The sequence below is a fragment of the Sylvia atricapilla genome, chromosome 3 (assembly GCF_009819655.1).
Source record: "Sylvia atricapilla isolate bSylAtr1 chromosome 3, bSylAtr1.pri, whole genome shotgun sequence".
NCBI lineage: Eukaryota > Metazoa > Chordata > Aves > Passeriformes > Sylviidae > Sylvia > Sylvia atricapilla.
This window is the reverse complement of record NC_089142.1, coordinates 14,428,646-14,443,507: the sequence shown is the minus strand read 5'-3', so window position 1 is coordinate 14,443,507 and position 14,862 is coordinate 14,428,646. Positions and strand designations below refer to the sequence as shown.

General features: G+C 35.7%; 1 protein-coding gene across 2 annotated transcripts in view; it reads right to left on the bottom strand.

Annotated features, from left to right (window-relative positions):
- Positions 1-391: 391 nt before the first annotated feature.
- NOL10 (nucleolar protein 10) overlaps positions 392-14,862 on the bottom strand; it is a 49,933-nt gene continuing 35,462 nt past the window's right edge. For both annotated transcript variants that reach the window (XM_066314802.1, XM_066314803.1), the window contains 7 exons: positions 13,901-13,980; positions 13,557-13,655; positions 12,860-12,949; positions 10,983-11,156; positions 10,353-10,600; positions 5,056-5,158; positions 392-1,593 (listed from right to left, as the gene is read on the bottom strand). In XM_066314802.1, the coding sequence (XP_066170899.1) occupies positions 1,474-1,593; positions 5,056-5,158; positions 10,353-10,600; positions 10,983-11,156; positions 12,860-12,949; positions 13,557-13,655; positions 13,901-13,980 (914 nt within the window). In that variant the 3' untranslated portion in view covers positions 392-1,473. The remainder of the gene's footprint in view (positions 1,594-5,055; positions 5,159-10,352; positions 10,601-10,982; positions 11,157-12,859; positions 12,950-13,556; positions 13,656-13,900; positions 13,981-14,862) is intronic.

Here is a 14,862-nt window from a genome sequence, read left to right as displayed (position 1 = left end):
ACCACAACTGCATTCACATTTTCACAGTGCCGAAGGAGAAGTAACAGTGGTACTTTAAAAAGCACAAGTGAGACTGACATTGGAATACTGGATAGTTCTGTGCTAACTAAAAAGCATGAGAAGCTTAGAGACAATGCAGAAATTTGACAACTAGAAGTAAAAAACTAACTGTTGAGAGACTCATCCTTTAGTTGAATGGGCAGAGGTGATGACTAAAATGCAAGTTTTTAAAGATAAAAATATCAGGTGAAAGGGCCTTTTTAAACTAAAAGCAACAATATTGTTAAAACCAGAAGGAATTAAAGCATGTAAAATTTAGTCAGGGAGAAAAAATAATTACCCATGTGGCTAATTTTCTATCATCTAACAACAAAACCAAAATATCACGGTATGAGAAACCAAGGCTTTTACTGAAGTAATTGAAAACATTCTATAAATACTGTCCAAGAGACCTGACCAGATTAATATCTCTCTGGTTTATAAAGCAAAAGACTTAAGAACCTATGAGTTGCTTAAAAAGATTTACAGTGACAGGGAGATTCACTCTTTCTTGTTGGATCCAAAGTTCAAGGCAATTTATAAAGGCTTTTAAAAAGCAATAAAAAGGTTCCTTTAGGATCAAAGGTAAAAATTAGTTTATTTACTGAATAGTGACCTACCTAAGTTCAAGGATTTTTAAAATTTATTTAACTAAACTCTTTTTCTGAAGCATAGGAGACTACTGGCATGGCCTTAAACTGCTTGTTATATGAACATATACCACTTGATCTATGTTGGACCACGGCTGGCTTTCCAAAACAGAAACATCGGGATCAGGTTTTGAATTTACAAAATCTAAGTTGATAGGAGTACCCTTCTGAGTTTCCCCTTTGTACACTGGTGTGGAATGAGAGGTTTCCTTACAGAATGCCTCAGAGGAACCCAAATTAGGCATTCTCAATTGTTTTCCTGCCAACCATTTGTACTACTTGCTACTAAAGTCAACCCAAGAATACAAAGCCAAAGTCAGTTTTTGAAAAATACAATTGTGTGTCATTCTTCAAGAACCAGAAAAATTTGTTGTGCCCTTGTAAAGATAAGCTTTTAGACAAAATAACTTACCCTTGATCTTTTATCTAAGCAGTCACAAAGATTTCAGAAACTGAAACTCACAGCTCCTAAGTTAAATAAAAGACAGGCAGCCTTGTTGTATACATAATTTCTTATATAGAAAACATCCAGGGTTACACAATAACCAGTTGCTAGAGATTTCTGAACAAATACAGTTCACAATGGACCATATTCATAGTGTCCTTTGATCAGTACTTTAACTTTCATAAACTTTTCAATAATTAATACAAGGTTTAGGAAGTCCTGGTTTTGTGTTCCCCAGTGAATCAAAATACAAATCCACTGGTACTGTGTCCCAATTTGAAAAAGTCTCTTTTTCTAATGAAAAATGAGGTTAAAAGCTTCTTAAAAAAACCCCATATATCAATGAAATAGTCGTCCTCTTCCACGTCTGCTCCTGAGATGACTGGCAGAGCGCCGAAGAGTTTTCCTCTCTTGACGATGTAATTTCTCAGCTTCCTGCTGCTTCCTTTGCTGCTCTGACTGGAATATTAAAACAAAAATAGACTCAGGTTCCTGTAAATTTACACATCACTCGTTATCCCACTATCAATATATCAAGTCAGAATCCCATTAAGCAAATCTAGAAGTGTTACCATTAGATGCCCCGTGGTACTTTGTGTCAGACTGTAACTGTTAATTCTAGATATCCTTAGGCATTATCATTCCAAGTTTTTGCAGAGCAAATGTTTAACGTAAAGATATTAAAAAGCAGTGAATAATGTATTTCAGATAAAAAACAATGCCTAACAATACACTCCAGAACTTATATTTAAATACCCTTAAGAACATCAATCCCAATTTGTGGTGACTTAGTATCTACTTTGGTTAATGAATGTTTTCAAGTTTAATCACAGAATAGAATAAACTGAGTTGGAAGAAATCCACAGGTATCACTGAATCCAATCCCAGGAGTCTCCCTGGCCAAAATCACACCGTGTGCCCAAGAGTATTGTCCAAATGCTACTTTAAATCTGTCAGGCTTAGTATTGTACAATTTTAAAAAGACAGAACAATTAGTTAAATTTGCTGAAGCATACATGTTCCCTAAAATGAGTTCTTAGGAGTTTCTGAAAGTGTTTGATATGCTGTATGCAATTCTAGAAGGACTTTCTACATGAAAATAATGTTACGTCTCTGCTCCTCTGCTCCTTACATGTCTGCACATTCTCTATTAATGTTTCTTCTCTTAATCAAAAACATGTTGGAAGATGTTTTGATGTACCATGTAGATGAAGTAGCTCTTACAGCCACAAACTACTATTTTCTTTGGAAAAACTAAAGCTCTTTAAAGTCATCATAAACTGTAACTAGCAGAACTTGAACTAGCCAAGCTCAGGCAATTGTCCATGTCAAAAAGTATTCCAGCAATTCGAGCTATTTCAAGCAGCCCAGGATAACTGCACTGACAGTGTGACAGGATTACCACTGTGGATGCAGCTGCATTCCCACTGCATCTCATTCTGTAACCAACAGCATTCTTGTCAGCTTGTCTCCCCCAGTCTCCCATTCACACACCATTTAAGCTGAGCTAGAAGGTTTGCTTGCATGGACAGCATTTTGGCTGAGGTGAGATACAAACCAATTTATCAAATGTAGCAATCAGCCCATGCTAGTGTCAAGGCAGAAAAGCTACTAGTCTTAAGAGTTTGATGAAATTTATGAATTCCCATTTTCACTGTAAGCAGAGCAACAAGAAACCCACTATTTGAAAAAACAGGTAGTTTCTGTCTCCAGACCTGCTCTGAAAGAGTCTTGATCAATCTTACTTAAGTTCACGTTGACAGCTGCTCATAATGTACTGAAACTGAATGACCTTGATCTGCATTAGAAATTTTAAGGTTTGGGGTTTTTAATGGTCTTCCATAGTACAGTAGTGTATACAGTTATTTTGTTAGATCTATTTGCTATGATAAAGCATATTGAAATTGAAAAATAAGCTGCCACACTGTAGGAACCATATTCAAATTCCCTGAAAACTAAACTGTGAAATATGAATGACAAACAGATTCAGCACTGGATCTGTCAGTGGTAGCTGGGCATCAGGAGGCTGCCAACATACCACACTTGCAGGAGCCAAGTTCAGCCCCACTTCCACTGACTTGGGAGTTGAAGTGACACCAACCCTAAGGAAGGACAATTCTCTCCCCTACCAAATCTTTCCACCTACTCCTAAATACACCTGCCCTTTGAGGAAAGGGCATCACAAAGCAGAAGCTGACATTTCAAGTGACACTAAAATCCCCTTTTTGGCTTGTCAACTCCAACTCTTCATCTGAAAAGGAGGATACCAAGACTGCATAGCATGATTTCCTCCTAGCTCTCCCTGCTCCATTCCTTAGGACTTCAAAAGATACACACAGACTTTGTTTACTTGCGTGAAGACTTGTCTTACTTTGTTGTTCTCTTGATAGGAGAAAATATCTCCACTGCAGATGCATTATTTTTCTTTATTAGATTTTAAAAGATTGTTTTAATGTACATGACTATAGCGTACGTATTTCAAGAAAGCAGTATCAGTAAATAGTGAGGAAGAGAAAATCCATAAATGATAGAAGCACCATAATTAAAGAAAACCCTCAAAGCTGTATCTTATCTGATGGAATCAAGTAAAATTGGCATTCTGAACCACTGCTGTGTCAGTCTTCCTGGATGGTCTGTCTACCCTGCTCCCAAGTCTTCGTCAGTAAAAGGTGGCAGGTCAGTGTGCACCACCAACAGTAAGAAACCTTGTGGCTTTGCACTGCTTAAGTTAAAGCTACTGTAACAAAGACTGTGCTTTGAAGCCCTGCCAAGCCCATTTAATAAGCTATAAGACACCAATATATCAGTTGCAACATACCAACATTAGTTGGCAAAATCACCAGAAAGTTGGTAAAATTACCAGTTGGTAAAATCACATGGCACTGCAGAGGAATTTGCAACTTATTCCACAGTCACTACATTTTAAATTCCAGCAATATAGGAATAACAAACAAACAAAAAAGGACATCTGCAAACAGATAATAATCAGTAAAGTAAGTAAGGTACAGTCAATAAATCTGTGGGGTTTTTTTCCTTTAGGCATATCCAATGTGACAAATAACTACTCAGGCATTTTTCTGACAGTGCTTTACCAGTGAGAACACTATTTGACCAGTGGTATGGAGAAATGTTTTATAGCAAAGATGTTTACCTGAGGATAACCAATTTTAACCAAAGTAAATGTTGTCAAGTCAAGTATCAATTCATACAGGTCTTCAGCTTTTAAACTGAATCCCCTCTTCAGTTCTAAAGCAATTTTCTAGTAAAAAAGATCCCTGAGTGTACTGCAGCAGCAGCAGATGCACATAGGCATTTTGTTAACTGTCCCTACACTAGAAAGCAATCACCTACAAAATGCAACCTACAAAATGTAAAATCAAAACCCTTTGGAAAGGTAAATAGGCAGCAGTCAACTACACACACTCCATATGGAATTTGACAACCAGGATAGGACCAGAGCTCATTCCTGTGACTTGTGTTAGATAAGGTCATTAACAAAGGTTATTTAGAGCTCTGCTTCTATCATGCTGAGACCTCCCAACATGCTAAACAAAGAGAAAGCCTAAATTGCAGCACCCTAAATTGCGTTTGGACCTGCAGACTGAGATTTGACCAGTGCTGGCACTGGAGTCACAGGCAAGGCCACAAGCTTCTGGTGGTACCTCTGCAAATAAACTATTAAAAGATGCAAGCCATTACTTTCCACCAGAATATAAGATTTTATGAGTGTTGCCTGAGTTAATACGGGAAAACAAAGAGTACTACCGGAGGCTTTCATTCTCTTGGCAAGAACCTGAACAGTTGGCAGATTATAAAGAAATGAAGAGGGACATTTGCTTGACGGTTTTAAGTTCCTGTTCTTTCATGCAAAAACTGAAGTTACTTGCGCATTATCTTAAAAACTGTATATATATAGCTCACCTTCTTTAATTTGAATGTTGCCTGTTTGCTGCCTACTGTGGTATCAGACACATTGAGTGTGCCAAGTTTTTCTTCAAGCTTTAAACGATCTTCAAGGGTTTTCCTGCAGAGAAAAACTAATATTAGTCCCTATTTTTGCCATCTTTTTACTACAATGGAAGTTGATAATGCAGTCAAAAATAATTTCAATTTCTCTGAAACGCTGAAATATCATAGCTAAAAAAAAAAACATTCAGAAAACAAAAACAAAGACAAATTCAAATCATTCCCTCCATATACTGCTTTCAGTAGAAACACTTAAAATTTACATAAAGTTCATTGTTTTTGCTGCTAAAAAAGCAACACAACTCTAGTTGAGAAAGAAACCACACCCTTCTATTGCTGTATTTTTCTATGAAATGTCTGAAAAAGTTGGTGATATGAAATTGCACAAATGTAAGGGTAGATATATTCAATTTTCTTAAAACCTTGTAATTTCTAAATTGTAAAAACTTTTAAAGGAAGGAAGTAAGCTTGAATATACACTGGAATTAAATAATCTCCAAACAAATAACTTCACTACTTAATCCAAACACAAATGTTTGTTTGGACACTGTGCCTACAACAGTCTAAGAAGTTTTTTGAATAAAAGAACAATTCAACAAGAGAATGTGATAAAAACAGACCCTGGGCCCAGACAGGATTTCCACAGTAAATGCCTTCAAGCACACTGCCTGAGTTTCTGTAAGCAAACTGGTGTAGAGCCTCTCCCCCAGGCACCAAACTCCATTTCTGTGGAGAACAGGGTAGGTGGTGTGGTCAAAATTAACCCTGTTTTCAGCTCTCTTCCACTGGAAGTTAATGCCTTGCAAAAGCAAGACACATGGACGTGCCCCAGTTGCTCCAGGTTGTGAGCTGGTATTTAATATCACAGCTGCTGACTGCAGTTAAGGTGGGGTGTAAAGTGGAACAGCTGAGGAGTGGAAAAACACCTTGTTCCCACACAGCCTCCAGCTCAGGGGGGAGGCAGGCAGGCAGGGACAGCACTGGCTTCAGCCAGCCTCCCTAAAGGCACCTGTGAGTCCTAACATGGAGCATCCTTCTCCTGTAATGTAAGTCCTACGAGTTAAGTAGCGCCCTCTGAGAATATGACATTGCCTGTAAGATCAAACTCACTCTTCGTGTGCTTAGAAAACCTTCTCCTAACTGTAAACAAAATTAGATTCTGCAATTTGAGATGCTATTAGAGCTTCATTAGCTCCCTCTGAAGAGGGCCAAGAGACATTTTCTCTACAATTTTTATAGAGGAAAATAAATAATTATAAAAATAGAGATTATATATATATTAAAAAAATAGCAGCAAGCGAAGTCAATGGCATTTACTGTGTATGAAGAACTCATGGCTGTGGCCTATGCATGAAGCCTCTGAAGTCCACTGAATTTTGGTTAATGAAGCATTTCATGTAACAAAGACTTTTCAGATTAACAATGAAAAATTACTGTCAAGAACTACTTTAATTCTCATGACTAGGTACTTTGTATTTTTTTCTGTAGTATATTTTTGATTGAGTACATGTAAAAACTTGTTCCATCTGTGCGAATCGGAAAGACAAGCTAAGCCTTAGAGCTAACTGTGGCAGAAGATCAGTCACCAACATTGTGGTGGGATTTCTACATTCAAGTGAAGTCCCATTTTTCTCCCCTTTGAAAATGAACTGGAGAAATATGGCTATTACCCAGCAATTATTTAGCATGACTGCCTAGACACTGCTTCAGTCAGGAGAAAAATTAAAATGAGTAGATATTAGCAACATGCTTGGGGTTGTAATCTTACTGAAAAAACATAGGTATGGCTCCATTTATCTGAAAACATGCAGACCTCAAGTGACAGTGAATTGTACATACTGATACACAAACAACAGCTGGGTTTTTTTTGTTTTGGTTGGTTTTTGGGTTTTTTTACCTCTTCCTCAACAAATTAATTCAAGGGATACATTTGCAGCATTATGAGAAGTGAATTCCCCTGCCCTAATGTAAAAACCAAACAAAAAATTACCCATGCAGGTTTTTTTTTTCCTCATTATAAGAAGACAGTTTTTCAGGACTTTTCCTGCTGTAAAACAGGAATACCTCTTTAGCAATACTAAGGAATATTACATATGCTTTTGTTTGCTTTCCTGGCCACCTCTGAAGACACATACATTAACTGTCATACTTTTTATAAAATATGACTACAATAATTTTTGATTTTGACATGTTTTAACTTCAGTGACATACTCTTTAAAGGGACATCAAGTAAATCGAGAGAACTCTTAGCACAGATAAAAATCCTTTCCTTTTATGGTTTGCTTTCAAGTTACTGGGTAGGAAACTTATGTTGCAGGGAAAGAAAGCAAGGATTTGCAGGTTTGTTGTGCAAGCGTAAGAGAACAAAAGGGGAAAATTAAACATAGATGGACTTGAAACAAGGTCTTTTATAGAACCATGAGTAAATTTTGCAGCTTTCCTGCACAGAGAAATGCGTAGACTGTTGGTCTAGGAAGAAATTTATAATACACACCACTGCTTTAAAAGTTGGGCTTGGAGCTGTGCTGAGTCAGGAACATGTCAAAAGAAACACCCAGTTTTATGTAAGTCATAAACTGTTTCCCCAGGTAGAACATTATATGATTAGAGAAAAAAAGAACATCTAGCCATTAAATGCATAGTGAAGGTATTAAGGTACTTAATTATATTGGTCACAGACCATCATTCCGTAATTTGGATATATCAAATCAAAGACAAACATGCCAGTCTCACCAGATTGTACATGCCACTACAGTCTTTCCAATTTTCAGTATGCTATTTGAATTAATTACTTTTATGCTGACTACTTATCACTGAATAAGGCCAGCACAAAACATATTTATTTTCTTCATAAAATTCTGATATATAAAAATGCTTACTAACTAAACAACTTAGCTCACAACACAGGCTAAATCATTACGACTAAAAAATCGTATTAGATATGCATTATATGAGACAGATCAGCTGCTGATTTTTAAATTTCTTCTAAGAATTTGAGGAACACCAAACTCCATACTGAGAACAATGTTTGGATGAACACAAAGGGGATCAGTGAGTATAGAGCTAATTGCTCAGACAAGTATTAAAAACACCCATGTAAGTAAATTCAATGACAGCAACTCAGAAAACAAAGGAAGTGATGCTACCATATTAATTTTTTGGGTCATCCTATTCAGTCCTCAAATTCCTCTCCTTTTTTTTTTTTTTTACATTTATGCATCTACCAGAGATGGTAACTATTAGCAGCATATCTCAAGACAGATTCTTCTTTCCTCACAAGCAGCATGTTAAAAGTCTTTTGATGGTTTATGTCATCACTGATATTCCTTCATCTACAGGACAGGTCTGTGGTATTTGCTTTTGCTTTTCCTGGGTGAAGTAATTCTTTTTCTCCCTTAAATCCAGATGAAAGAATCTATGTTGTCCTCTGTCACATTGTTTTTTTTTTCTAAATGTTTCTCTTCCTAACAACTGTCTTGGCTTATTTAACTGAATTTCCACACTGTTGTTCACATTTAAGCCTTCCATGTTTTGAACAAAATTTGCTTTGGAGCTTAGCAACTGAATTTGTGCAAAAGAACAGTATATGAGTAGGCTGCAGTCATACAGCCTCTTAATGAAGTATTTAACTTGCACTGAAAACACAGTGTCATTTGACCAGAGTTTCAGGCTCCTTCCAAGTTACAGCTAGTATGACTATAAACCTAATCATAATGTTAAAAAATGTATTTTTGACCTATAATACTTCGTCAGAGTATCCACAGTAGATTTTCTCTTGACAAAGAAGAAAAACTGATAAAATTAAAAAGCTGCTTCATCTTCTGGAACAAAGAAAAAAAGGAAAAATAATCAGAAGAAAATTAATGGAAATACCTAAGGAAATTAAAAGTTCAGAATAAATGAGTATATTCAATAAAAAGAACAAAGAAAAATCCCTGTGTGAAATCACTTGCTGACAAAAAACAGCTAAGGAAAACATGGCAGTCAGTTCTGCTGAACTGCTATAAATCCCTATTTATAAAATACCACTGTTTCTATTTAAAAGAAGTCTTACAGGTACAACATGGAAATCATAGATCATCTCACTACCACAGGAACACTGTCTTGCTAATACTTAAAAATCCATTTGGCATGATCATTCTAGTTAAAAGACTGAAATTTTATCAAGTGCTTCTTTATGTATCTCCTGAAAATTTTCATCATAAAATGACTAGACTGTAGTCATTAGTGACATAAAGAAACAACTCTGTTATATTACTCACTTTCTTTCCTTTGACTGTATAATGCCATTCTAAATAAAACCAAAATGTTTATTATGAGATCCATCTAGCCCAACAACCCATTTTCAATATTATCCAAAATTCTGCTCTGCACCAGCTGTGCTGCAAGAATATTGAAGCCACTGTCTTGAAAGGTTTAATGAGTTTAAGGTTTAATCCAAACAATAAAATGCTATTAAATCTCATCTTCTGAAGGGCTCAACTCACCTCTGAAAAACACTAAATCAATGAGATTTTCAGCCATTGAGCACCTCAAATCCATGTGCTTTAATTTAATGTGCTCTTCCTTTAGTTTGACATGCTTATCCATGTACTTAATATTTCAGATGATCATCAATTTAAGGAAATGAAAAAAACCGAACCAAACAAAAAAAAAAAGCTACACCTAACAAACACTCTCCTAGCCTGGTATTTTGTACTGCAAAAAGAGAAACAGAAACACTAAGTCCTGACATTATTAGAACAGTGTAGATTTTGAAAATTTCTATATGCCATAAAAACACCCAGATAAAACAATTTTTCTTTTACCATGTTGACCCATATTGATCCTACTCCCAAAACAGTGACTACTCACAAAGCATTCTAAACCCTTTTAGATAGTCAGATGAAAAACATCATCTGTGAACAGTCTGTTAACCTCATACTGACACTGGTGGAAAAATATAAGCAGTCTTGTAAGACATCACTGTTACCTGTGAGAACAGCACTTCACCAACACTGAGTAATGGATCCCCCAATCTGACACAGTAATATCTTACTTATTTCACTTGTGTTGTGTCTCTGTCCTACTTCAAACAGTGTTTTGTTTATCTATAAAACAAAGCTTTCAACGACTATGTCACTTTACCCTTGGATCACCAAATGTAGCTTTACTAGCAAGTACTTCCAACCAAAACATCACAGGCCTGCACTGTAGGGAAATACTTGAGAATCATCCACCCCCACCTACTAAAATAGGAACATTAGTCTTACTTCATTAATTTTTGCTTTTTGGCAGAGTCTTTGAAGCTTCTGAATTCTTCTCCTTCTTTAATCTCAAAAAACTGAGGTTTTAGTAATGTTTGCTGATCCTCCTTGAGCCTTTCCTGCCGCTTTAGTTTTTCCTCTTGGCGTAAAAGCTTGCGCTGTTTCCTGACCTCTTCAACCCAGCCTTTTTCATCATCTGAACTCTCAGAACTTTCTGCATCACTTGCTTTTCCTTCTGGTTCTTCCTCCTCTTCCTGCAGACAAAACCAGTATAAAATAAGAAATCATCAACTAATTGTCTCTCCAAATCATTCCTGTAGTTAGAGTACATGACAGCTTTTACATACATACAGCTGAAGAGAACTACAATTTTTGAACAACAGCAGTAACAGCAAATGAAGCTGAAAATATATTACAAAGTTGTTACTATCTATATATTTTATGTTTTTCAAGCCTGTATTTGTGCAAAACCAATAATACATCCAAAAACTAGACTAAAATTAAAAAACACACTTAATTATTGTAGCTAAGACATTCTTGCATTGCCTCCATCCTTCTGGGGTGAAAAGTCTGAAAGAGTGGAACAGAGAAGAAAAGCCTATGGAGTTTTCTTAATCCAAATGGAAAATATTTTACCTGTCCTTGTGCTTCCAGTTCTTCTAAGATCTTTAGCTTCCTCTTTCTTTTCTCACTTATTTTGGAAACAAGTGGGTTAAGTAGTCTAAATTCTTCACTCTGCTCATCCACCTGGAAATCTGGATTCTCAAACATGACCTTAAAACGATCATCTTTGAGAAGGCTGGGTAGATTCTGGAACAGAAGCAAAGCATCAGCAAGTTAGACAATTGTGAAACAGACATTAACAAAGTAAGTATCACTTTTTCTTAATTAAACAAAATTAATAACCAGCATCTGGAATGTCAGTTTCTTTATCCTTCCAAATAAAAAAATCAAGATTTATACTTATTTTACTTTTACAAAGACTGTTTTAAACTACCTGTAAGCAAGAGTTGTTATAATGCACAGTACAGACACTTTAAGTACACAATTACTAATATTTTCAAATACATGTTTCTCATACATTCAGCCAGCTAGTCTGGAGACATGTTGATATCTACTGACTAATCAGCAGCACCTCCAAGGCAAATATACTGCCTGATGGGGATGAGTCTACAACATGTAAAACAAATTATAAGGGTACATGTCTTTGTTGGCTTGCAATGGTACTATTATTTTACGGTAAATACTTAAGAGGAAATGTAATACATAACACTTTTTCTTCACTATTTTCACAAACAGAATTGAAAAGGCAGTTTACTTCATGTCAAAGTAAAATAAACTCAGGTAAATTATGCTACTGGTGAATTCAGAACAGTTCAAGCTACTAATTAATCTTATGAGAAGATCAGTTATTGTAATTTTAAAATTATTGCATACATAGCTTTTTATTAGAAAATGCTTATCTTTTAACATTGCTCAACTTATACCAGCATATTAATCCCCCCACTGCATTAGGTTTTCATCGTTACTGAACAAAAGGAAGGTGGAACTAAGGATACAGAAAACAAGAAGAGTAAATTTCAAACACAAAAATGGTGCAAATGTGTAAATTTCAACCACAGCAAAAATTAAATCCAAAAACCTAAAATAAACTGCTTGTCACAAGACTCTAATACTGTTTCAGAAAAAATAACCTGAATGTACATTTTTATACACACTCTATTTAGTCCACTTAATAACACAATCTCTATGTACTCCAAGACAAACCAGTCCCCATCTACTGAACTCTCATTTTCATTTTACCACTTGCTTAAGCTTGCATTTAAGTTTCACCATCACCTTTTTAGTAGATCATCCTTCCTACTAACACACACTAAGATTTCATTTACCACATGCAGCTAGTGTCTCCCTTTCATGAATGCTATTCCTGTGAGAATGAGCACCTATGAAGTGCTACCTATAAAAAGCCTCTGCTCCCATTAACTATTAAACATTTACCCATTTCCTCAATTAAAACTCCTCTTAGCAGAGAAATGGATTACTTTTAACATCCCGACCAACTCCTGTTGCATAAAAGCAAACCATTTCAGTTGTTTTATAAAATATATTTAACTGTATACACAAAAAAAGGCAATTGTACCTTGAATTTTATAGATAACATCTGTCCTGTCACAGTTACTACCAAAAAACCAAAACCAAGTGCAAACAACAGGTCTTCTTTGAACAGCTGTGGTATTGAGGCTGCATTACCCAGCAGCTGAAGTCCTATGAAACCCACATGACCTTCACAGGGAGTATTTATTAATTTTTAGTTTCAGGTTACTATATGGCCTTTTTTGTGCTGCAGCTACAGTCAAATCCATCTTAAAGCCACCTACCAGAAGAAGTCATGTATAAGAAACAATGGTATTTTGAATCTGTTTGGCCAAACAGTGACAAAAACAAAAAGGAATCCTGTAAACATTGCTAGTTCTGTGCTCCCAGCTAGAGAATTCACCAAAACAAGAGCTCACCTTTTGTTTCCTTTTTTTACTAAACTGTTGGTCTTCTCCTTCTTCTTCAATCAGTTTGAGTGCAAGTTCTTTATTAACTTTTGGGAGTTTCTAAGTAGAGGAAAGCAAATATTCAATAAATTCACCTTTTACACACGCAACTGACATACTTTACATTCTTACAACTATTGTAGAAAAGCTCCTTGACTGGTTTCTATAGGTACTAGTACTAGGTAACAGTAAAGCAACTGCATTTAAAGAAGATTTAAGAACTTGTACGTTATTTTTAACTTCTAATGCATCAGCTTTAGAACTTTAAAAGTAACTCCTTTCTCCTTTTATGTTTAACAGATCCAATCCAGAAAGTTACTAGTTATAAACACAATACAATTCTCACATATCTCTTTCCAGACTACCATGTTTCAATGGCTTAAGTAATTTAATGACAGAAGTAGAAAATGCAAAGTTTTACCAGGGGATTATCTGCTCAAGGGCCGAATGAGATGAGAGCTGCTCTTTCAGTTTGGTATCAAACTTTCAAAATCACGTATCTGGGAATTTTATATTTCCATTCAAGAAGTTCTATAAATCACTTTGTGTGTCCAATGATAAACAGGATCAAATCCTAAGTCACTACATCTCTAAGATACATTTAAGAATATATTACTCTTTATGAAATAGTTTTCCCCAAAGTATACTACTTGTTTCTAGGATTTACCTTCAGTTGAACTCTCTGTGCACGTGTTTCTTCTATCTTCTGCCTTATTTTCTCTCTTCTATATTCTTCATAAGCAAAGGGGTTGGCCATCATTTTTGCCTTTGAACAAGCAGGAGAAAGTAAAAAGAAAATACCATTAATACAGGACACAGTTAATCATCTGGAAGAAAAAAAACCCCAGTCAACCCCCCACAAAATCTCCCAAAAATAAATAAAAAAAACCCCTCAATCCCTCCTCAAAACACAAACAAACAAACCAACCCCCCACAAAAAGAGAAAGAAAACCCCCAGCACACATATTTTATTGTTAAGAATAAAACTTGACAAGATTCAACTTTATTTACCTTATGATAAAGTCTTATGTCCATGAAGAAGCCATGCATATATGCTCTGAGCAATGATGATCCAATCAGATGAGCAAGGCCTAGGAAAAACGTTCCAGAGAATTTCAAAGAGCTTTCATATATAAAGAACTTCTATTCCAAGCCAGCCAGTTCACTTCCTTAAGACAAACAAGTACTGCCAATGCAAAACATAAATCTAACAGTCACAATCATGACATCAAGACTATAAAACTGGGAATAAAAATCATTTTGGCCAGCAAAAAACTCCAAGCTTCTTCAGAGCAACCAAATCCACTTTTCTTGTCATAATACACACTACTGAGCACTTTAAAAAAAAAAAACCCACAAGCACTATGCTCTATAGAAGCTCACAAAGAATTCCAGATGATTTTTTAAAGTCCCTAAGTGTTTGATAATCCCTTTTTTAGTGTGATAGAGATATCTTTTTAATTAAAGAGTTTTGCATTAGGTCAAACCGAACACAGTCAGAGGCAAATTAAGTAAAGTGGAGCAAAACATTGTAATCAAACCATGTAAAGGACAGAAAATGAATTGTCTCAGGAGAAGGTTGCTTACCTTCCGTGCTATGTAATTTTCAGTATTCCAATTTCTTGAAACTATTAGCCCTAGAATGATTTGTATTTTCTGAAAATGACTACATTCATATAGGGTAGCTTTTGGCTGTGAGTTCCAAATTCTATTTGCGTACCTCAAAAATGTTTTGAAAACTAAACCAACTTCTCTTCTTATGCCTTCCATGCAGCGTATGAAAGCACACACAACAGATTCTCAGACATATTATATCAGCAAATAGCAATCACCTTCTTGGGATAAAAATCTGAGAAACACAAGTGTCTACTGTTGAATTTGCTGAGAATCAAAGAACTTAGAGCCACCAGTCTAGAATATTAATAACTAAGAAAACAAGAAGGAACTACAGTGAGTGAATTTCTAATATCCTC